The 24,336-nt window shown below is 38.6% G+C and overlaps 1 protein-coding gene and 1 pseudogene across 1 annotated transcript in view; both read left to right on the top strand.

Moving 5' to 3' along the window:
- The window catches only part of CCDC158 (coiled-coil domain containing 158), a 58,397-nt gene that overhangs the window by 8,844 nt on the left and 25,217 nt on the right, over window positions 1-24,336 (top strand). The window contains exons 7-14 of the mRNA XM_023746370.1: window positions 1,270-1,384; window positions 7,765-7,884; window positions 9,303-9,500; window positions 10,877-11,359; window positions 14,237-14,426; window positions 16,690-16,842; window positions 19,191-19,303; window positions 21,752-21,910. Coding sequence (XP_023602138.1) covers window positions 1,270-1,384; window positions 7,765-7,884; window positions 9,303-9,500; window positions 10,877-11,359; window positions 14,237-14,426; window positions 16,690-16,842; window positions 19,191-19,303; window positions 21,752-21,910 — 1,531 coding nt within the window. The remainder of the gene's footprint in view (window positions 1-1,269; window positions 1,385-7,764; window positions 7,885-9,302; window positions 9,501-10,876; window positions 11,360-14,236; window positions 14,427-16,689; window positions 16,843-19,190; window positions 19,304-21,751; window positions 21,911-24,336) is intronic.
- Window positions 17,491-17,589, top strand: LOC111823763 (annotated as a pseudogene).

Genomic DNA, 24,336 nt, shown 5'->3' on the forward strand with positions numbered 1-24,336 from the left:
TGTAAGTCTATTTCTTTCACCAGATAGGGGAAGTTTTCTGTCATTATTTTTTTCAAATAGGTTTTCAATTCCTTGTTCCTCTCTTCTCCTTCTGGCACCTCCATGATGTGATTATTGGTACATTTGAAGTTGTCCCAGAACCTCCTTACACTTTCTTCATATTTTTGGGTTCTTTTTTATTTTTGCTGTTCTGATTGGGTGTTTTTTGCTTCCTCATATTCCAAATGCTGATTTGATTGTCAGCATCCTCTACTCTATTGTTGATTCCCTGAAAATTATTCTTCATTTAAGTTAGCATATGCTTCATTTCTGACTGGTCCTTTTTTATGTTGTTGAAGTTCTCACTAAGTTCCTTGAAGTTCTCATTAAGTTTCTTGAGCATCCTTATAACCATTGTTTTGAACTCTGTATCTGATAGTTTGCTTGCTTCCATTTCATTTAGTTCTTTTTCTGGAGATTTCTTCTCTTCTTTAATTTACAACATGAATCTTTGTCTCTGCATTTTGGCTGCTTTTCTGTGTTTGCTTCTATGTATTATGTATAGCTGCTATTTCTCCTGGAATTGGTAGAGTAGCCTTGTGTTGTAGGTGTCTTATAGAACCCAGTGGCTCAGCCTCCTGTCACCTGAGCTGGGCAGTCTAGGAGTACCCCTGTGTGGGCTGTGTGTACTGTTTTGTTGTAGTTGAGATCTTGATTGTTGTTGGCATCACTGGGAGGGGATTAATCCCCAAGCCAATCAGCTGTGTGGGCCAACTTAATTACATGGAAGAATTGCTGTGCAGGAGATGCTCCTATGGAGCAGGACTTGCTTCAATGGGCTGGGACCCATTGTTCCTTATGGGGGCGCCTCTGCAGCCAAGATATCCCCTCCCAATTAAAAAAATGCCACGTGTGGGTTTCAGAACAGCCTGTTCTGTGCCTCCATCCCTCTTATCAGTCTCAATGTGGCTTCATTAATTCTCTAGTTGTAGGGCTTCCATTCAACCAGATTTCAGGTGGTTCTGAAGGCTGGTTTTTCTGTGGTTTAGCTGAAATTTTGATGTGGTTGTGGGAGGTTGTGAGTACTGCATTTATCACCATCGTGACCCTCCCTCTATCAATGCATTTTTGAGCTTTAAAGAAGCAATTTTGGAAAACAAAGTTGATCAGCTTAATAATGCCATATAAAATAGCTAGTGGAAGTATCTACAATCTAGACTAGTGTGCTTTAGTATCGCACTTATTCTTAGTTTGCTCTTTGATTTTATTCCCCCTTTAAACCCTTCTTAGAGAACAAGCAAGAAACCAAAATGCAATGTATATGCGTCAACTCAGTGATCTGGAATCTACTGTTTCTCAGCTCCGTTCTGAATTAAGAGAAGCCAAAAGGACGTATGAAGACAAGGTGCGTTTAGATTTTGCTTCTCTGCTTCCAGGGGTTATTATACACAGAATCAATTATATAGTGCTTATAGTTTATTTTAAAATGAGAAAGCAAAGTAATCATTTCAAGTTAAAAACACTTTATAAGATGGATGCCAACTAAGTTTTATTTTAATTATTTGCTCACATTAATTCATTCTTAGAAAAATGTTTTTGCATACTCAGTTTTCTAAAGACTAAGGCCCTTTTATTTGCTTTTACAAGGCTTAGCTTTGGCATATGCTGGTTCAGTACCAGCTGCTCTCCTCCTACCACACGGTACTTTAGGGGCTACCTCCTCTCTTACTTTAACTCCTACTTATCACTCTGCAGTTAGAAAACTGAATTAACTTTAAGATTAGTCTAAATAAAAATAACTAGGAAGCCGAAACTGGTTTGGCTCAGTGGATAGAGCGTCAGCCTGCAGACTGAAGGGTCCCAGGTTCGATTCCGGTCAAGGGCATGTGCCTGGGTTGCGGGCACATCCCCAGTAGGTGATGTGTAGGAGGCAGCTGATCGATGTTTCTCTCTCATCGATGTTTCTAACTCTCTATCTCTCTCCCTTCCTCTCTGTAAAAAATCAATAAAATATATTAAAAAAAATAACTAGGAAGTTAATTCTTCATCTCTCTTTGTACAATTCCTCTTAAAATCAGATATTCATTAATGTTTTACTTATTTATTGATTTTTCTTCCTTTTTTTTTTTTCATTGATGTTTCATATTGTTGTTTTCTCTCACATTTCATAGCTAAAGAGAAGTGTTCATTATCATTATCAACCATTTTCTAGATCTTAGGTTTTTATTAGTTTCAAGCCTTTATAACACAGGAGAGACTCTACAAAACAGTCAAAGAGCTGCCATTCAGAGAAGCACGTGTTCTTTTTTCCTGTGAGAAGGGTGACCAAGTACATGCCCGTTTGCCTGGGACAGTCCCAATTTACACCTGCTATCCCAGTGTCCTGGGTTGTGCATTCCACCTTTGTCTCCAAAGTGTCCCAGCTTGGAAGATACATTCCATATGTAGTCATCCTACCTATAAGAGAACCTATAGAGTTATAACCATCACTGTTAGCAATTTCTCACACCCTAGTTTATTGGGAAAATATACAGTAGAAAGAAAATGCCAGATTTCCTTTATAAAATTATCCGATTCTACAGCATAACAGTTCAAGAAAAAAATCTTCTTATGGGAAGAGGCAATTTAGTATTGTAGCACTGCTTATTCCACCATTTGCCTTCTTTTGAACACCCCCTCTTTTAATTACCACTGTCACCCCTGTGCTGGCCACAGGAGGGGGCTGTTTCTCTGTGGACCGGCTCCCGGCATTTCTCCTAGTTTCTCTGATTCAAGCATGTAATATAAGATCTTGACCTTCATTTCCAGTGGCACCGCTAAAATAAGAATGGAAAATTTAGACATGACTTTATTAAAGTCTACACAATAAAGAGCAATATGAAACTCTATAATGTCAGTTATGAGATTTGGATCCTCTACAGCAGTGCTTTGAAACATTGTGATCACTATTCACAGTAAGAAACATAGTTGACTTTCTGATCCAGTACATTCAACTGAAGCAAATTTCACAAAACAGTATTTACCCTGTTACATATGCTGCTGGCTCTTTTCTGTTCTCTTCAGATGCTGTCTGATGCTCCTACATTGATTTCCTAATTCACTGGTGGTTCCAGTGTGACTAACACTGCACTGCAAATCTCTTGGCTTCACTCTTAGCCTAAATCCCATGCCAAGGTCATTTACACCCTGACACCTAGGAGCAGCCTTAAGGGACCTGAGACTGCTTATGTGTCAAACCCAAGAAACAAAAGCCCAGGGAGAAGCATTTGTTTTTTCCTGCCCCTCTCAGACCTGCTTGTGTTCTAGTCTCTTTTCTCAGGCTGAGCTTCCCCCTGAAGATTGATAGTGGGAATGTCCACCCCTTTCTGGGCAGGCCAAGCCTACACAAAAGGTCTTGATCTCACCCTGCAGGTTCCTGATTTCAGGACAGCATGGGGTGGAGGGTGCTTTACTACTCAGATCTGGAGGAGGACGGCACATTGGCAGAACTGAGCGCTGACAATGTGACAGCTAGGGAGGAAATAGGATCCTTGTTGTGTTATAGTCCAGTACAATAGCTGTTATTGATCACTACTCAACTCATTTTGAAAAGATTAAATATTCATTGTTTATTGACAAATGAAACCCTTTGAAAAGTCCTGAAGTATTGAATAAAACTCATTTTTTCTCTTGTATGATTTGAAATTGCTGTAGCTTTCCATTGTAATGTCTCTTGGAGAAATTATCCCTTCATAAGCTAATATGCATACAGACTGATATATAACATCATGCTGCTCAATTCCAAAGTGGGCATGGTGGAAAATTTTAGCAAATACTAAATATACATCTAAATAATGCAAAAATGGTTTCTGAGTTTTTATAAACATCTCTTTGGCATTGTAAAAGCAAGCATAAACATCCAGATAAATGACGGCATGAACTTTTTGTATGAATGTTTTGAGGTCATATAGACACAAATATGATATTAGAAGTATTGTCTTATTTTGTTCTAATGTAAACAGGAATTTTGACAATCTTAAACAGTCAACGTTAATAGAAATAAGGGGGCATATCTGATTAATTAATTTAACCCAGACGACTGAGATTTATCATGTAGCATTTTGAATCTAATTTAGTTGGCACCTAATTGATGGGTAACTAGAGTTTCTTAATAGTAACTCCCTTTAGACAGGGAGCACAGAGAGATGGTTATCCTGTCATGTTCATAGAGATTGGAACATATTCCGGCCTGACAGGCTTTAGTGCATGGTATAGCTGAGCTAAGAAGATCAAACAACTTAACAATAGGATTGCATATTGGGGTCATGAAAAATGTTGTTATAAACTGTTTTTGTTATAATGAATTGAATATAGAATCTAAAAAACACAGATTCTTCTGTTTATTTTCATGTACCTTGACTTTATATACTAAAGCCTGTTAAAACTTTAAAATCTATTTTATTTTTCACTGCTTTAGTGTACATTTTAGTATATACTGTCCAAATAACAATAAAAAAGCATCAAAGAAAATAATACATAAAAGTTGTGATTAAAAGTGAGACTTGTTGAAAAAGAAATTTATACATGTGTGTAGATATTATATATCAAGATATTTTATGAGAAGCAGTATTAGCATTTTTTCCTGAGGCCATATTCCTTCAGATAAAAAATATTTATCATTTTAAAAAATTGATGACATGACAGGTCTGAACAAAACTTTTCCAACTAGAATGCATAAATTATGAGAAAATTTGTTTAGGAGGACCTTGTTTCTCTTCAGATTAACAAAAGTATTTTCATATTGATAAAAATAGAAATTGTGTTTTGAAGAAAATTTTAGACATAGCTTTTGTAGCTTACAAAAGTGTTTTACTGTAATGCTTTTTTCTATTCTTCTCTTTCCATTTTAGGAGAGCCTCCAGAATTCCCCTTTACGAATTTGGACCAGTAGAAGCTGTCACTATTGGCTCTGTAGATTTGGCTTTACTCTTAACTTTCGCTTTTTTACAACAAAAATATCTCATAATCTTGATTATAAGCTGATTTTTCCTACTTTGGAAGCATTTTGGGCTGAATTTCATACTCAAAAAGCGAAGATTTAGTAGCACTGGCTGGAGCTGTATGCTGTGCAGGAAGATTCTGTGCAATCCCCTTTGCACAGTTCTGCCAATGCACCTCGTGCTGACCCGCAGCTCCCCTCATTACCCCGCGTCTGTGTTTTGAGCACAGAAAACAAAAAGATCCAATTCGACATGATTGGTAATATCTCTAAAATCACTGAATGATTAGAATGAGATCCCAATACTTATTTGGCCAGTGATCAAAAACTAAGAGATTAATAGATGGTGAAAGGGAAAACCAGTGCTGCTATTTAAAAAGAAAAGAAGAAGAAAAAAAAACCTTTAATACATCTCAGATGTCAGTATTTATTATGGACATTTTAAAAGGCTTTCTTTATAGTGTTGTTGTTTTTTTTTACAGCTGTTTGTATCAGCTCAGCTGCTACATCAATGGTTTTCCCTTTCACTCTCCATTCATCTTTTTGATTGATTAATATAAATATTTTTATTCTAAAAAGTGAAAGGTAAAAGCAGAGCTATAGCAGCTGAGTCAGTACTGACAACTACCAAACAAATGTTCCTGCAGGGGTCTGGAGGAACTTCCGATACTTAACCTTAGACGGAAAGATAAGACTTGGCTCTTTTAGTTTTGGTCTCATACATTGTATCGTCAAGTTTGATGTTATCAGATGGTCATCCAAATATTTTTTTAAAAATGAAAACAGACATAAAATAACAAGTTTTAATTTAAGCTTTTAAAGCACATATACAAATACTGTGCTCAATGATAGGAAGAGTTTTGTGCCAGGCTAGCTATGAGTGGAAAATGTTTTAGTCATATGAGTAAGTTTTCGAGTCAAAAGTGTACTTATTAAATTTATAGCTCAAAATATGGTTTTTTTGATTTTATTTTGGTCCCAAAGATAGATGGGAAATACAGAATTTTAGCTTTATCAATACTGTTCTTCTCATGTGAAAAAGTATTTAGAAGCAGAATTGAAAAGAATTTGAAAGATCATCAAGAATATCTTTTCAAATTATAGATGAAAAATATTGAGACTCAAAGAGGTTATGTGACAGAACCTGGATCAGAACTTAAGATGTTTGACTCTTAGCCGATCACATTGACTCTCTGATCACATCTGTTGACCCAAAGTAAAAGTTGGTGTTTTTCCCTAAGTATTCCTAGTATCTTTAGTAACTGTGTGCTAACTTAGTCTTTCCTACTAATAATAGAATGGAGGAGATTATATAAACTGGTATTATTCATTCATTTTCCTTAGGAGGCTATTTGTGCTACAGAGGTTGAGTTGTGGGGCTTTTTTCTATATATGCCCCCTAGGAGCACAAGGGTGAAAGTACTTTATAGGATTATTAGACTCTATGAACACGTTTCTATCCATAGCCTAATATTTTACATATACCTAATTCTTATGAAATACTTTTTATATATAACATACAACCAAAGTTAAAACAAAATTTTAAAATATATCCAATGTAAATATTAACATTTACATTCCAATTCCTGTAGGCTGTGATACTCTGTAGGTAAATGTGAAACTGTTTGATAATTCTATATTAGTACTTTCTTAAGTCATATATATATATGTATGTGTGTGTGTAGATAAAGATATATAACTTCTATGTATGCATACTCATTTATCAATGACATAGTTACATTATGTGCGTATAATATGATTAATAAATATGTGTAGAATTAATAAATGAAGATCTTAAATGAACCTAGTCTAGGCAAAAATAGTCATCAAGAAAAAGTTAGTCTTGCTCATATGTTCTCTAAGAAGGTTTAGTCACAGTGCACCATCCAAACACATCAACAAGTTTTATTCTTGACATAGAAGTTTAGGAAGCCTGTTGAATAGAGGCCTTAGAAGTAAGAAGAAATATATAGTATTAGTGCAGACATGAAAGATGTCTTATCGCTGGAAAGTAGATGATGAAATAGTATTGTAGTATCACATTAAAGATCAGCTAACATTACATAACACTAAGTAGCATCATGTTCTTATCAGTTTAATATCTCAGTATCTAAATTATGAATTTCTGTGGCTCAACTAAAATCTAAGCTGAGTCTCCATCCTCTGAGATCTTAACCTCTTAGCCTACAGGCTGTTAACAGTGATGGGCCTTCCAGCAGGTCATAGAAATGCATGGTCCACAGATCAAAAAGCTGCCCTATCTGTGTGGAAAAAATATACCTATAAAAACCCTTTCAAATTGGTGTTTATCTCATTTTATAAAGAAAATTAGGATGGGAATATATAATACGTATACAAATATATTAATATATTTATGTAATATATAAAGTCACCCTTTCATAATAGAGTGACTATATAATAATGACAGTAACTAAAAACTTGTTGCCATTCATTATTTTACATTCAAAGCCTTTTATTACTGACACGCTGATATTCTGCAACAAAATAGTTCTTCTAAATATAATACATTTCATTTATGTGGGCTTGACGTATTTATGGCACATCAAGCTTCCTTAAATAGCAGATGATAGAACACCTAGTCACAGAAGCTAAATTTTGAATGTTTCATTTGGCTAATTTTATTTGGCCAAATTCTACATAGATCTTAAGTTTAGAAAACTTTGCAAACCATATCACAATGAAGTTTTATTTTTGCCCCCTAAATAATACTCGCTTTCCAAAGGCTTTGTTTGTTTCATGTTGCCCACTGCCATCCTCGGAGTGCTTGATTTGTGCTTCCCTCTCAGATAGAAGAGCTGGAGAAGCAGCTGGTCCTGGCCAACTCGGAGCTAACTGAAGCGCGGACGGAGCGTGACCAGTTCAGTCAGGAATCGGGGAATTTGGACGATCAACTTCAAAAGCTGTTGGTGAGATTATGCTCTAAAATATGACCGACATTAATTCTGGGAAGTTTTTCACCAAAATAGTTCACAAAACTAGTTTCATTTATAAAATTACAATTTTCACAAAATATTTGTGCATACATATAAAGTTACTCAAGTTTTGCATATAAAATATAATATTCGATATTTTACCTTTTTCTTCTTTTCTTAAGTAGAACTGCCATGGCTTAAATGTTAAGTGAAGCTGATCTTCAAAGAACCATAGTTTTCAACTAGATACTACATTCTGCTAAATTGAAGTAGTGTTAAGTATTCATTTCAAAGCAAAATAACATTTAAAACACAAATTATGTATGTAGAAAATTTGAATGGAAATTTGGGTTAAATATTTTTTAAAGAACGAAAAGGGAATTCTGATCATTGTAAACCAGCCTCTGTTAGAGGTTCTTAGGCTGAGAAATTTGGAGAAGGAAATGTTTGGTAACCCTTTGTGTGATCCACGGGACAGTGGAATACGTTTCTCTCTTACTCGCTAACCCCATTCTAGGGAACAGTGCTCTGCGCGGGTAGCACCATTCTTCTTAGGCTGACACCGACTTGAGTATCGCCAAAGGCAGAGCTGGCAACTGTGTGCGCAAAGCTCCAGACTGGGGGATAATCTTTCTCTTCTTTCCCTCCTATTGCCTGTTCCCAATCCTTTCTCTATATACACCCAGTGCTCCAAGCACATGCCCCTTTCCGGTCCCTTCTTCCTAATCTCTGCATCTCCAAACTGTCCCCAAGGTCCAACTCACATGCCTTCTCGAAGCATTTTGATCTCCTTAGTGATTTCTCTCTGCTAGTCCTTAGCTCTGTCTCTAATAAAAAACAACTTCCAGTTATTTGTGTCTCTAATTTTTCTCTTTGGGTGATAAGTCTTTTAAGTCTCCTACTCTGTTGAGTTTTTGCTAACAGTAGATACTCTCTATAGAATGTATTTTTTTCGTAACTGAGGAGGGAGGTAATTCTATTCACAGCCCAATTGCTATTCCAATCCTAGTATGGGACACTAGTCTGCATTGCTGAATCAGTAACCCCAATTACTATTGCTATTCCCTCAACCTTTTGAGCATTTCTTTATTACAGGAACACACTTGATATGAAACATAATAACTTTGTTAGAAAATTAAAAACAGATAACTTTAAAAATCTACTGTATTTTCCTTTTTATTACGTATTATTTGGGGTCCATTGAGATTTACTTTTAATGCTAAAATTACAAGTAAGCAAAATGTCAACTTATTTTTCTAAGAAATGTTCATAATTGAGCTATTAAAAAGGAATCTAATTCCAAAATCAAAGTATTCTCGAATCACATAGAAACTCCAAAGATGACGTATAGAACATAGCGTTTTATTTTTATTATTTGCTGCTAAGGGGGAAACACACCTCACTTCTTGTAGGCCGACCTCCATAAGCGAGAGAAGGAGCTGAGTCTGGAGAAGGAGCAGAACAAGCGTCTGTGGGACCGGGACACCGGCAACAGCATCACCATTGACCACCTGCGGCGGGAGCTGGACGACAGGAACATGGAGGTGCAGCGCCTGGAAGCCCTCCTCAAGGCCATGAAGAGCGAGTGTCAGGGCCAGATGGAACGGCAGGTCAGCAGGACGCGGGACAGCTTCTCCAAATGGTCGCTTGGGGGTGAGGGGATGATGTATTTTATGTCTCATTGGTAAAGCTTTAACAAAAACACACATGTATGGGCCTAAAATAGTTCTAAAGTAGAGGTGGCTTCTATGAACAAGCTTTAAACACCTGTGATTTCAATATTTTTGACCATTTATTAAATTTAAAATGTTAAGCTTTTTCTCACTTGTGTCCATTGTTGAGTAATGAAATTCCCGCCCAGTTGCCTTTTTCACCTAGAATTTGGTACCCTAATATTGCTTATTTCAGAGAAGCATCAAACCATAGGGAGATCTTAGGAACAGCCGAGTGGAAGGTTTCTAGGGGAAACCTTTGGTTTTGTTTTTACTTTTCTCCAAGTGGATTGAGTGCACAGGATGGTGCACTCCAGGTCAGTGCACCGGTAGGGAGATATGGTGCACTCGTTAAGAGTGTGGCCCCTCAGCACTGGAAGGACATGGTTCCATTGCCACTTACTGTCACAGAGACATAAAAAGCACCCCCCCACCCCCCACACACACACACACAGCATCCCACAGAAGAGTAACCTTCCCAAATGTGAAAGCAAACCACAGGGACCAGCCTTGGCTTAGACCAGTGGTTCTCAACCTTCTGGCCCTTTAAATACAGTTCCTCATGTTGTGACCCAACCATAAAATTATTTTCATTGCTGCTTCATAACTGTAATGTTGCTACTGTTATGAATCGTAATGTAAATATCTGGTATGCAGGATGGTCTTAGGTGACCCCTGTGAAAAGGTCGTTCGACCGCCAAAGGGGTCACGACCCACAGGTTGAGAACCGCTGGCTTAAACCCAGGCAAAGCCACTTTCCTATTGTCTGGCCCAATCTGGGAAAGAAGAAAGATGAAAGAAGCGATTAGAATTTAGAATCTTACTCTTTTCCTAACAGGGGCCAGAGGATGTGAATGTATGTTGGATAAAAGCTATTACTCACTTTCTCCTAAGGGGTAGGATTAAAGAGCAGACTGATGGGAAATAGAAAAGGCAGTTATCTACAACCCTACCACACTTCCCCCTGTTGCCAGTGTTATCTTAATTTAAATTGGTACGGAAAACATCCTCAGAGGGATCTTCCTAAGATCCCCACACTAGAAAACCCTTTTGGAGGAACATTAATATTTAATTAAGGCCCCTCCACCTTGGTCTAATTAATACATGTTGGCCTATGATCTATAGGAGTTCTGAGAGCAAAATGATTTGAGTTGGTCTAAGTAATTATTAGCCGATGAATGATTGCATGTGTTTAAGCTAACTTGTTATATCTGTTGAGGTTCCCGCTACCTATCTGCCCAAATCCATGAAATTCTTTTTTCTTTAACGATCAGATGGCAGCAATTCAAGGAAAGAATGAAAGCCTAGAAAAAGTGTCCTCCTTGACCGCTCAGCTTGAATCCACCAAAGAGATGCTCCGCAAAGTCGTAGAAGAGTTGACAGCCAAGAAAATGACCCTGGAGAGCTCCGAGAGGACCGTGTCGGACTTGACCGCTTCCCTCCAGGAAAAAGAGAGAGCCATTGAGGCCACCAATGCGGAGATCACCAAGCTGCGCTCCCGGGTCGACCTGAAGCTGCAAGAGCTGCAGCACCTGAAGAATGAAGGGGATCACCTCAGAAACGTGCAGGCGGAGTGCGACGCCCTCAAGCTCCAGATGGCCGAAAAGGACAAGGTCATCGAGATTCTGCGACAGCAGATCGAAAACATGACGCAGCTGGTGGGCCAGCATGGACGAACTGCCGGTGCCATGCAAGTAGAGAAAGCTCAGCTCGAGAAGGAGATTAATGACAGGAGGCTGGAACTACAGGAATTCAAGGTCTGTAGTTTTTTTGTGGTGTAGCTTCTGAAATATCTCTTCCCCATGAATAAGTCTGACCTAATTTACTGAAAAGGGGTTTTGTAAAGACAATGTGTAGACACTAAACTTGTTTGAAAGTATTTGTGTCTATGTGCATCTGTGTGTTTTTTGTGAGAAAGGACCCATACTTTCATTAGAGTCCAAATGGAGTGGACCAACAATGGTTCAGATCTACCCATAAAGATAAAAAATCCAAAAATGCACAACTTCTTCAGGAAGCTTTTTCTGATCCCACAATTTAACGATTTTTTCTCCCTCTTCAGGCAGACCTAAAGGTGAACCACATCTCCCACCACTCAGTAACCAGAAGACACTGTACTGTTTACTGAATCTGTAAAACAAAACAAAAACAAAACAACAAAAACCCAATAACCTTACTGGGTTACTTGCGGCTTAAATGAGAAATTTTATATCAAACACTTAGCTTAGTTCCTGACCTGTAGAAGATGTTTAGGAAATAATAGTTCCCTTCACCTATTCCATTCTCTGTCTAAAACATCCATCACTTTACTTGTACCCATTATAACCTGGGTCACATTCTATACTGCACTGTGTGTGTGCTTAAACAGTAGTGTCTCCTCTTGCCTATAAGACTCAGACTTCTTCAAGCAGGTACACATCTTATTCATCTTTATACACCTGCCCCATGTCTTTGTGCCTTTCACCCAGGAGATACTCAGTAAATAGTTATCAAAATTTTAAATTATTGAGTGACTTTTTAAAAAATTTGATTTTCTAAGTTTTGTGTCACCTGTATCTCTGCCTTGGTAACTAATAGGAGACAAATCACATACAATTAGTGCTTTTTCCTTTTAGCATTATTGAGATGTAATTGACCTGCAGCACTGTGTAAGTTTAAGGGGTACAGCATATTGACTTGACTTACATTTATTGTGCAGTGATTGCAACAGTGAATTTAATTAACATTTATCATCTCATAGATACCAAAAAGGAAAGAAAACAATGTTTTCCTCCTTGTGCTGAGACTTTTAGGATCCACCATCTTAGCAATTTTCAAATACACCACTCAGCAGTGCTAACTATGGTCACCATGCTATACATTACAGCCCCAGGACTTACTCATCCTGTAACTGGAAGTTTGTACCGTTGGACCTCACCTTTGCCAGTCCCCCCAGTCACAAATCTCACATAAACTTTAGATGCCAGAGTTTCCTCAATCTAAAAATAAGGCCAACTATAGATTATTATCTATCTTATGGAGATATACAAGTTTATTGCATTAAAAAATTAGAATTTTATAGTGTTAAGCTTTTACTTAATTATATCATAAGAACTTTTTTAAAAGGCCAGAATCACCATGAAAGAGACTTTTAAAGGCATCTTAATGGCTAACCCTTACGATGAAAACTTTAGAATAGGTTTACAGAACATATTAGAGAAAAAAAGATTATTATTCCACCTTCTTATTAAAGAAAAGAAATTAATTTCTAGCATTGTTAATAGTACAAACAAATGAAAGCATCCTATTGAGTCTTACACTTTAAAAAATAAATCAATTTAATCTTTACAAAAACCTTATGAGGCAGGCACATTATTGTCCAATTTTACAGATGAGGAAACTAAGACAGGGAGACATTAAGTAACTTGCCTGTGAGCAGCACTGCCTTGGGATTTGGTCCTGTGCAGCATAAGAGTGAATATTACAGGTGTCCCTCAGGACAGTATGGGTTTGGTTTCAGACTACCACAGTGAAGTATCTCAATGAAGCAGGTTGTAATCTTATTGCTGGTGTAATCTTGTCTTCAATTTGTAAAAAACACAAAATCTATGAAGCACAATAAAGTAAAGTGCAATAAAATGAGGAATGCCTGATTATATTTAAGGCCAATAGGCCTTAATTTGAAGGGACAATCTGATGACCAAAAGAGTAAGTTTAAAAAAAATTAAGTATAATCACAGAAAAAAATATACCCACACTTTCATATCTATACCTATATTGATACAGTGGAGCCTTGACTTACGAGTTTAATTCGTTCCGTGACGGAGCTCGTAACTCAAATTACTCGTATGTCAAATCAAAAAATGAACGAGTGAGACACGTGATGCTGGGCTGATGTTGTGGCGTTCACTGTGACGTTCGCTGCGCCAACTAGCAGTGGGGTATCTGAAGCTGGCTCGTAACACGAATTTTAGCTCGCAACTCAAAGCAAAAAATCGGCCGAGAGACGGCTCGTATCTCGAAAAACTCGTTAGTCGGGACACTGGTAAGTCAAGGCCCCACTGTATTTGGAGAAATATACACAAACAGTAGAAATTCTTTTGACAAAAATAATTTTATTTTAAAATGGCATTTGTTTAGAAGCATCTAGGCTGCCTCTGTGATGAGAACTTGAAATGTAATCTGAACCACATACATGATTTTAAAGTTTCTAGTAGACATGCAAAAAGAAACAGGTGAAATTAATAACATATTTTACTTAATATATCCACAATATGGTGATATTTTTATATTGCAATCAATATAACAAATTAAAATATTTTACATTTTTTTAAATGTAAAGCCTTTGAAATCTGGAATATTTTATACTTACAACACATCTCTAGTTAGATTAGGTACATTTCAAGTACACAGTAGTCACATGTGGCTAGTGGAACAACTATATGCGGAATTGACATCTAAAGTTAATAGAAAGGTAAAATATTGCTTTTTTCCCCCACTTACTCTATTGATACTTTATAATAAAACACAAATTTAATAGCCTGGGAAATAGTGAAAAGCCATTTATATAGATATGGTATTAAGACATGTTATAACTATATATGCACATAATTTTAATTTCTTACTCTACCCATTGTATTTATCACTATATTTAGATTTTAAAAGATAAAAAAGATTCAAAGATACGAGAGCTGGAGGCCAGAGTGAGTGACCTGGAGCTGGAAAAGGTGAAGCTTGTGAATGCAGGCTCTGAGCGGCTCCGTGCAGTGAAGGACATCAAACAGGAGAGAGATCAGTTATTAAACGAGGTGAAGACTTGTAGGAATGACTTGAACAGCCTTACAGGTATGTCACTTCAAATTCTGCTAAAAAAAAAAAAAAATAGCTCTATTGGTGAAGTCCAATGTAGACACTAGGACTATTGCAAAAGAATAGTTCCTCATGCACATGACAAATGTGGGTTAATTATGGGGCCCCAGTAGAGGTATTTCATTGCCTGAAATCTGATACTTCTCCTTGAAGAGCTTTCATATCTTGCACTTATTAACTGTTTTTAGTCAGCCCTCAGAGTTCATGAAATTCTTTGCTGAGTTTCCATGAGAAGGGTGAAGGAAACGGAAACCTTGAGTTCTTTGAGTCAAATACCTTGATTAGAGGTTTAATGATGAAGCAATATGCAAATTATGCACATTTTATGAAAGGAAAAATCCAAGGCTTTAAATTTAAAAATGAAGCGCTCCTTGTTCACAATTAGTATGGTAGAGACATCAATTGCTTCACACACACACCCCACACAAACACATCACAGACACACCACACATACACACACAGAGTCAATGGTTCCTGAGCATTTACTAAGCCAGATACTGAGAGAGGCCCTATACACACAACAGTGAGGCTCCCAGATAGTTGGTAGCCAGACTATATGGAACGGGTTTCAGTACAGTGGCTGGGGCACAGTGGGTGTGTGCTGAGTGCAGATGCAGCAGAGGGCAGAAAATCAGCCTCCTTCAGGAGGTGTCATCTGTGTAGGTTTGAAGGGGGAGAAGGAAATTGGCAGGTGAAAAAGAGGTGGACAGGCAATCCAGGCAGAGAGAACATTATGAGGAGAGCCATGAAGGCATGAAATAACAGAATGTGACCTCAGAAGTATTTGTTGGAGTAAAAGCCTGAAGGAATGAGGACTAAGAAATGAGGCAGAATAGATAGGCAGAGGCAGACAGTGTGGAGCCAGCAAAGGGTACTAGGCAAGAGATTGTTGTCATCACAGTTACATTTTAGAAGAAGAGTGTCAGCAGTATGTACAGAAAGGCAAGACGAAAGGGACAGGGGCCAGCCAGTAAAGAGGATTTTTCGAGTTCCCAGAGTTCCTGGGAAAATATGGTGAGAACTTGACCTAAGGCAATGGTAGTAAGAATGAGAGGAGAAGGAGGAATTCAGTATATTTTGGAAGATTGAAATCAACAGTAATTAGTGATTGGAGGGGTTGTGTATGGGTTTCAGGTTTTAAGTTTGAATTATTGGGGAAACAATGATACCAACAACTGAGAGAGGGAAACAGGAAGGAGGGGCAAGTTTGAGGGCAGGAGGGTGAGATGCAGTCAGTAGGAGACAAGTTCCAGGGCATCCACATGGAAATGTCTGGTAGACAGAGATCTCACCAAAGAGGTCTTGGCTCTGTCTGTTTCCTATATATGTAAATCTATTGATCATATATAAATATCCTATATAATAAAAGGCTAATATGCAAATAGACCAAACAGTGGAATGACCAGTTGCTCTGACATGCACTGACCACCAGGGGGCAGACGTTCAACGCAGGAGCTACCCCCTGGTGATCAGTGCACTCCCACAGGGGGAGCGCTGCTCAGCCAGAAGCCAGGCTCATGGCTGGCCAGTGCAGCAGCGGTGGCAGGAGCCTCTCCTGCCTCCACGGCAGCGCTAAGGATGTCCGACTGACAGCTTAGGCCCGCTCCCCATGGGGAATGGGCCTAAGCTGTCAGTTGGACATCCTCTGAGGCCTCCCAGACTGCGAGAGGGTGCAGGCCGGGCTGGGGGGACACCTCGCCCCCCCCACCACCCCAAGTGCAAGATTTTTGTGCACTGGGCCTCTAGTATATATAATTGTATAAATATAAATAGGTAGTTGAGTGTGTGTATATTCTTGTATTTGAATGATGAATGCATGCCAGGTATTTTGATAGTTACTGGAGATAAAAAATCAGAAAGACACATGATAATTTCAGGTTACTTATTGTGTCATGGAGATCTATCTACCTATAGATGATGGTTAAATCTATTGTAGTGAGTATGATAACCCCCCCAAAAAGGTATAAGGTGAAACAGATGTGAGTCAATTACACAGGTGGGAGATAAGCAGTGAATAATAAGTGGGTAGAGGAGGAGGATCCACCAAAGCAGATTTTAAAAAGAGTCAGATACCTGGAAGTGTGTGTACATACATCTAATGTCTGTAACAAATCACAACATAACTTAATGAAGTCTCCTTACAGCTCTAAAATTATGTAATCATTACTTACAAATAAAATATGCTTCATAACAATGGGATAGAAAAAAAGTAACTATTATTGACTATCATGTTCTACAGAGGACTACGAAGTCTTAAAAAGGAATTTTCGAAACAAAAGTGAAGAAATGGAAACTACTACAAATAAGCTGAAAATGCAATTAAAATCTGCACAGTCTGAACTAGAACAAACAAGAAATACATTGAAATCAATGGAAGGATCTGATGGTCATGGTATGCTTTATTAGATTTTTTTCGTTTTTCACTGATCTAGATTTATTAAAAACACAAACCTGGATACATTGCCTGCCATCTCTTCACGTGCCATGTGATGTGAGAGAGATAGCAACAGGTATCACTAATGGGTGCTATAGAGCAGTAGTTTTACTTGTTTTTTGTTTGTTTGTTCGTTTGTTTGTTTGTTTGTTTTTTGGGGGGAAGAGGGCAATTTCCATGTGCTTATGTATTTGAATCTTTCCCTGTAGTTACTTCAATAATTTCTAACAGACTTCCATGCTTATAAATGCCAGTTAATTATTTTTAAGACTGTGTTGATATGAATACAAGTTACTGATCATTTTCATTCAACCCCTTATTTTTCATGTGTTCATTATCTATAAACTATATATCTGTGGCTAATTGTCAATTCCTGGGAAGGAGCCCTGGAACTGAACTGCTAGGATGGGGGGTCCCTTCTCACCACTTCGACCTGTTCCCTTTTTACCTTGCTGCCCATATTAATTTGAGAGAGAAGTTGACTGTTTCATATTATTCATATTTTTGGTATGGCTGTATTAGCTGACTGTAAAATAAATATTTATCTAAGTAAAGTCTACATTCTTCCATTTCTCAGTATTTTTTAATGGCAGAAGATTTATATTTGTGCTTGCTTCAGCAGCACATACTGGAACGACGCAGAGAAGATTAACATGGTGCCTGCACAAGGACGGCACGCACATTTTTTAATTGTTCCATACTTAGTGGTTCTCAGAGGCTCAGCTCTTGCTTTGCTGGTTCACATCAAGAAAATGGTGGGGTTTGGAGAGGTCACTCAGGAGGCCCGTTGGGGTCTGTCCCTCCCCCAAGATAGAGCCCTGCCTCGGGGCCCTCAGGCATCTCCACAAGTTTTTAAAAAAATATATTTTATTGATTTTTTACAGAGAGGAAGGGAGAGGGATAGAGAGTTAGAAACATCGATGAGAGAGGAACATTGATCAGCTGCCTCCTGCACACTCCCCACTGGGGATGTGCCCGCAACCCAGGTACATGCCCTTGACCGGAATTGAACCTGGGACCCTTGAGTCCGCAGGCTGACGCTCTATCCGCTGAGCCAAACCGGTCAGGGCATCTCCACAAGTTTTGATAGGAACTATATTCGTTAGCATGCTTATTTTTAATGAATGATACTTTTTCCTTTTTCTTTTTAACCTCTAAGCTATAACTGGACCTGACTCAAAGCAGTGGCATTTTCAAACCTCTTTCCTCAGTTGACTATAGGGAGCCTATGTTTGAATTTCTAAGCAAGGAGGAGCTTTATATAAATTTTCAGTGGCCTGGCATATTCTAAGTATTCAGTGCCTATTACCTGTACAAAACATTCTCATTCTGTCACCAGGCTACTAAATTATCACATATATGCTTATGCTGCCAATTTAACTATTGAAATAATAATGAATTCCAAGCACATAACAATAACCATGGGAATAAAAATGAATGGTTTGTGATAGAACTGGAATCTTTTAAAAGATCACTAACAATAGATGTCTTATGTGGTATTTGAAATATGAGTTTCTAGAAAAATTATTTTAGTAAAAACATTATATATATTATTTATTATATAACTATATATTTTATGTATATATTTCCTATATGTGTAAGTGTGAATTTGGTCAGTATTATTTACCACCATTGGAGATATGGCAAATTATAATGGTCAATGAAATTAATACCAGTAACAAGGAAATCACAAAATATTATATATTATATAATCCTATCTAATAAAAGGGTAATATGCAAATTAACCATCACTACATCACAAAATGGCAGTGCCCAGTCCTCTCAGCCCTGCCGGAGTCCCCCAGTCCTGAGGGGGTGGCTGCTGAGAGCAGGCAGCGTGAGCGTTCTGGCAGAATGCTTGCTTTGTCACCGTGGCGATGAGGCAAGCATTCCATCCCAGTCGTGGAGGGCCTCTGGGCAGTGGGCACGGAGTGGCCGGGGTTGGGGGGAACGTTTGCATCATCACCCCGGCGACGAGGCAAGCATTTCACGCCTGGCCGTGGATGGGCCTCTGGGCCTCAGAGAGCCTCTGGGAAGCGGGCGTGGAGTGGCCAGACCCCGCAGAGAGCTACTGGTGCACAGATTCGTGCGCAGGGCTACTAGTATATATATATAAATATATATATATATGGGTTTAAAACCTTCAAGTAATTGCTGAAATTGTTATATCTCAATGTTGTGAAACTGTCCAGGTGCCTTTGCGAATCTTTCTTGTCACCTTCCCATAATGCTTAACCTTCTCATTATAGTAGCCTCTCAAAATTTAGAAACTTAAAACTAAGACAGTTTTCTTTCTTTTTTCCCAGCTATGAAAGTGGCAATGGGGATGCAAAAGCAAATCACAGCTAAAAGAGGTCAGATAGATGCCCTTCAGAGCAAGATACAATTTTTGGAAGAGGCAATGACAAATGCAAATAAGGTAAGTCCCTGCCTGGGAGTGGGGGAAGCCAACATGTCCTCTCATTCATATACTAGAAAACAGAGTAAGACAGAGCAGAGACTAAAAAGTACAGTGGAGAAGAGAAGAGAGGTTACTTCTGACTGAGAAAATGAGGGAAAGGTTCCTGAAGGAACATTTGAGCCAGATCTCAAAGGAGATACTTAAGTACAGGAAATGGGCAAAGGACATTCCTGGTAGAGACAGGAATGATTATAAACAAAGCACATTGTTGTAATGCGGCGTGTGTTCCTAAAATTACTGTGCTATACAAACGGTGCGATAAAAACCACAGGGCTTATGGAAACCATGGGGTGAGAAGCACCACACTGACAAATTTAATCAGTGACACAAAAAAACAGGAACCTAATGAGAACAGTAGCACAGTATTACACATATTCAATAGTAATACATAAATACTACAGCAGCCATGGCCCCTTTCCTTAAAAAATACCAGAAGTTTCCTTGTGGAAGTGTGCATCAGAGGGTAGCAGCTTGTGAGTTACTATGAAGGGGTAGAAGGTAGCTTTTCTGTAATACCAGATGTGCTTGGATGTGGCTCAAAACACAAGGTAAACTGAGGTAGCTAATAGATAGTTGTTTGAACAGTGCATGTATGCTTTTTGTATATCCCTATGCAGATTTGTTTAGCTGGGTGCAGTTTTCTGCATTGATCTAATATTTCTCATAAATGAAACTTCACATAAGTAAATGTGAAATTTGTGTTATGCTCAAATGTTCCCTGATAATACCACACTTTGGAACAAATTTGCATTTTTTAAAAAAATTTTTAAATATATTTTATTGATTTTTTACAGAGAAGAAGGGAGAGGGATAGAGAGTTAGAAACATCGATGAGAGAGAAACATCGATCAGCTGCCTCCTGCACACTCCCTACTGGGGATGTGCCCACAACCAAGGTACATGCCCTTGACCGGAATCAAACCCAGGACCCCTCACTCCTCAGGCCAGTGCTCTGTCCACTGAGCCAAACCAGTCAGGGCACAAATTTGCATTTTTAACAGAAGAGTTAGAACTGACTGTAATGGAGGTGAGAATATCAAGAGCATAAGTAGAAAATAATGAGTGCAACTCAAGTGATTGTTTCCCCCATACCTAAAATGAGCTGTTGAAATACTTTTTCACAATGAGGCTCGATTGATATGATTATGTGATTTTTGTCTCTCAGTTTATGTGATGCATCACATTTATTGATTTGCAGATATTGTACCAGCCTTGCATCCCCAGAATAAATCCCACTTAGTCATGGTATATGATCTTTCTAATGTAATGCTGGATCCCATTTGCTAGGATTTTGTTGAGCATTTTAGCATCTATGTTCATCAGGGATATTGGCTTGTAATTCTTTCTTTGTAGTGTCTTAATTAGTTTGGGGATTAGGGTAATACTGGCTTCATAGAAAGAGCTTGGAAATGTGCCTTCCTCTTGAATTTTTTGAAATAGTCTGAGGAGGATAGGTTTTAGTTCTTCTTTGAGTGTTTGGTAGAATTCCCCTGTGAAGCCATGGGACCAGGGCTTTTGTTTGGTGGAAGTTTTTTTATTACTGCTTCAATTTTATCAGTAGTTATTTGACTATTCAGGTTTTTTTATTCTTCCTGATTGAGTTTTGGAAGATTGTATTTTTCTAGGAATGTGTCTATTTCGTCTAGGTCAGTGGTCGGCAAACTCATTAGTCAACAGTGCCAAATATCAACAATACGATTGAAATTTCTTTTGAGAGCCAAATTTTTTAAACTTAAACTATATATGTAGGTACATTGTTATTAACTTAATTAGGGTACTCCTTAGGCTTAGGAAGAGCCACACTCAAGGGGCCAAAGAGCCGCATGTGGCTCTCGAGCCGCAGTTTGCCGACCACGGGTCTAGGTTGTCCAGTTTGTTGGAGTAGAGTTATTTGTAGTATTTTTTTTACAATCCTTTGTATGTCTGTGGGGTCGGTTGTTACTTCACTGCTTTCATTTCTGATTGTGTTTATTTGAGTCCTCTCTTTTTGTTTCTTGGTGAGCCTGGCTAGAGGTTCATCAATCTTGTTTATCCTTTCAAAGAACCAGCTCTTGGTTTTATTAATCTTTTGGGGGTTTTTTTGTGTGGTTTTTTTTGGCCTCTATGTTGTTTATTTCTGCTCTGATCCCGATTATTTCCTTCCTTCTGCTTACTCTGGGCTTTTCTTGTTGCTCTCTTTCTAATTCTTTAAGTTGTCAGGTAGATAATTTATTGCCATTTTTTTCTTGTTTTTTGAGGTAGGCCCTTAGAGCTATGAACTTTCCTGTCAGGACTGCTTTCACTGTGTCCCATAGATTTTGGATTATTGTGTTTTCATTGTCAGTTGTTTCTAGTTTTATATTTTCATCACATCTCAGCATCTACATCAGTATATTATTGCTGATATTTTTCTGCTCTTAATTGTAGGAAAAGCATTTTCTAAAAGAAGAAAAGAATAAATTAAGCCAGGAATTGAGTACTGTTGCAACAGAGAAAAATAAGATGGCTGGAGAACTAGAAGTCCTGAGGTCTCAGGAACGTCGTTTAAAAGAAAAGGTTGCAAATATGGAAGTTGCTCTTGATAAGGTAGTTATTAATTAAATACATAAAGTCATTATCTACTAAGTAGCTATTAACTAAGTAGAATTATTCTGAATGAACACTTCATGCTGATAGGAACCAAATCTGTATTCTAGCTCAATCACCTAGCAAACTGAAAGGAAAACAACAACAACATCCTATAGAGAAGACTCTTCTGAGGTTTAAGAATACAGTAATACACAGTTATAGAGTGACTCAGCCTCCCCATCCAGAGACACATTTGTTGTGGGGGCAGTGCATCAGCCACAAGAAACAACATTTCACAGACAAGTTAAATTGGCATTCAAGAGCAAGGCACCTGGCTTCGAATTCAGCATGGTGGAATAGGCAGATCCTGAGCTCCCCTCCTCTCACTGACACCAAAACTACAACTGCGTATGGCACAGCTATCTCTGAGAACAACCAAGACTAGCAGAACAGATTTTCTACAATTAAGGATATAAAGAGAAAGCCACATTGAAATGGGAAGAGGGGTAGAGACTAAGTCTAGTCAGGACCTACCCTAACCCCCACTCCCCATACAGTGACTTACAAGTGGGAGGGATATTACAACTGCAGAGGTCATCCCCAAAGAGTGAGGGGGTCTGAGTAGCCTGGGAGACCTGCAGCAGAAAGAGGAGTTCCTATAACATCTGGCTTTGAAAACTGTCAGGGCTTACATCTGGGAGAGACAAGAAACCCAGGTTGTGCTCTTTCTGAGTCCCGGCACAGAGGTAACAGTTTGAAAAGTACCTAGGTCATACATGAAGGTGGTACATTGACTCATTTGAGGGTTTGTGCTGAAGGGACAGGGATCTGTTGGATCTCCTGAGTCAGAGGTGCTGGCAAGTGCCATTTCCCCTCCCTTTCTTTAACCTAGCTGGTCTGACACTGGCAGGCGTCATTTCTGCCGCTCTCCATTAACCTTACTAACACTGTTCACCCTTCCCTGTCATTTCCCTGAGGACCCACCCAGGCTAGCACCCCTCCAAAGTGGGCAGCCTCAGTCAGTGTGTCTGCAACAGTATGGTTTGGCCTTGTGGCCAACCACACCAAAGGCTGCCCATACATAAGTGAGCCTGCAACAATTGTGGCCAGGCCTCAGAGCCAGTGGGCCCAGGACCAGCCTTGCCTATCAGTGTGTCCATAGAAGTTGTGGCCCAACCACAATAGGAGGCCACACTAGTCCACCCAGGGAACACCTCTGGAGCACTGGCTCTGATGACAAGGAGGATTCCACCACTGAGCCCCACTGCACACCTTTTAAATAAGGCCACTTTTTTAAGACCATGAGGTTTAGCTGAGCCACCTAATACATAGAAACAAACAGGCAAAATGAGGAGAAAAAAGAATATGTTCTTAAAAAAAAAAAAAGACAAAACCCCAGAAAAAGAACTAAGTGAGGTAAGCTGTCTACTATATAAAGAATTCAAAGTAATCATCACAAAGATGCTCATCAAACTCTGCAGACAAGTGGATAAATTCATTGAGAACTTCAACAATGATATCAAAATTATAAAAAGGACCTATCAGAACTGAAGAATATAACAAATGAAATATACACTGGAGGGAATCAGCAGCAGATAGATGATGCAGAAGAATGCATCAGCAATCAGGAAGACAGAATAGTGGAAATGACCCTATTGGAAGATCAAAAAGAGAAAATAATTAAAAACAATGAGGATACCATAAGGAACCTTTGGGACAACATCAAGCATACTAACATTCAGATCATGGGGGTCTGAGAAGAAGAAGAGAGCAGGAAGAAAAACCTATTTAAAGAAATAATGACTGAAAATGTCCCTAATCTGGTGAAGAAAATGGACATCCAAGTCCAAGAAGCACAGATAGTCCCAAAGAAGATGAACTCAAAGAGACCCATAGCAAGACACATTATAATTAAATTGTTAAAAGTTAAAGATAGCCCTAACTGGTTTGGCTCAGTGGATAGAGCGTCAGCCTGCAGACCAAAAGGTCCCAGGTTCGATTCCAGTGAAGGGCATGTACGTTGGTTGTGGGCACATCCCCAGTAGGGGGTGTGCAAGAGGCAGCTGATCGATGTTTCTAACTCTCTGTCCCTCTCCCTTCCTCTCTGTAAAAAACCAATAAAATATATTTTTTTAAAAAGTTAAAGATAAAGAATCTTAAAAGCAGCAAGAGAGAAAAACAACTAGTTACATACAAGGGAATATTCATAAGACTGTTAGCTGACTTTTCAACAGAAATGTTGCAGGCCAGAAGGGAGTGGCACAATATATTCAACATGATGAAAGGAGAAAACTTAACAGCCAAGAACACTCTACCCAGTAAGGTTATCATTCAGAATTGAAGGAGAGTTCAAGATTAAAAGCTTTTGCACAGCAAAAGAAACCATCAATAAAATGAAAAAGGAACCACCAAATGGCAGAAGATATTTGCCAATGATACATAAG

This window comes from Myotis lucifugus, unplaced genomic scaffold, assembly GCF_000147115.1.
Source record: "Myotis lucifugus unplaced genomic scaffold, Myoluc2.0 scaffold_664, whole genome shotgun sequence".
In the NCBI taxonomy this organism is placed as follows: domain Eukaryota; kingdom Metazoa; phylum Chordata; class Mammalia; order Chiroptera; family Vespertilionidae; genus Myotis; species Myotis lucifugus.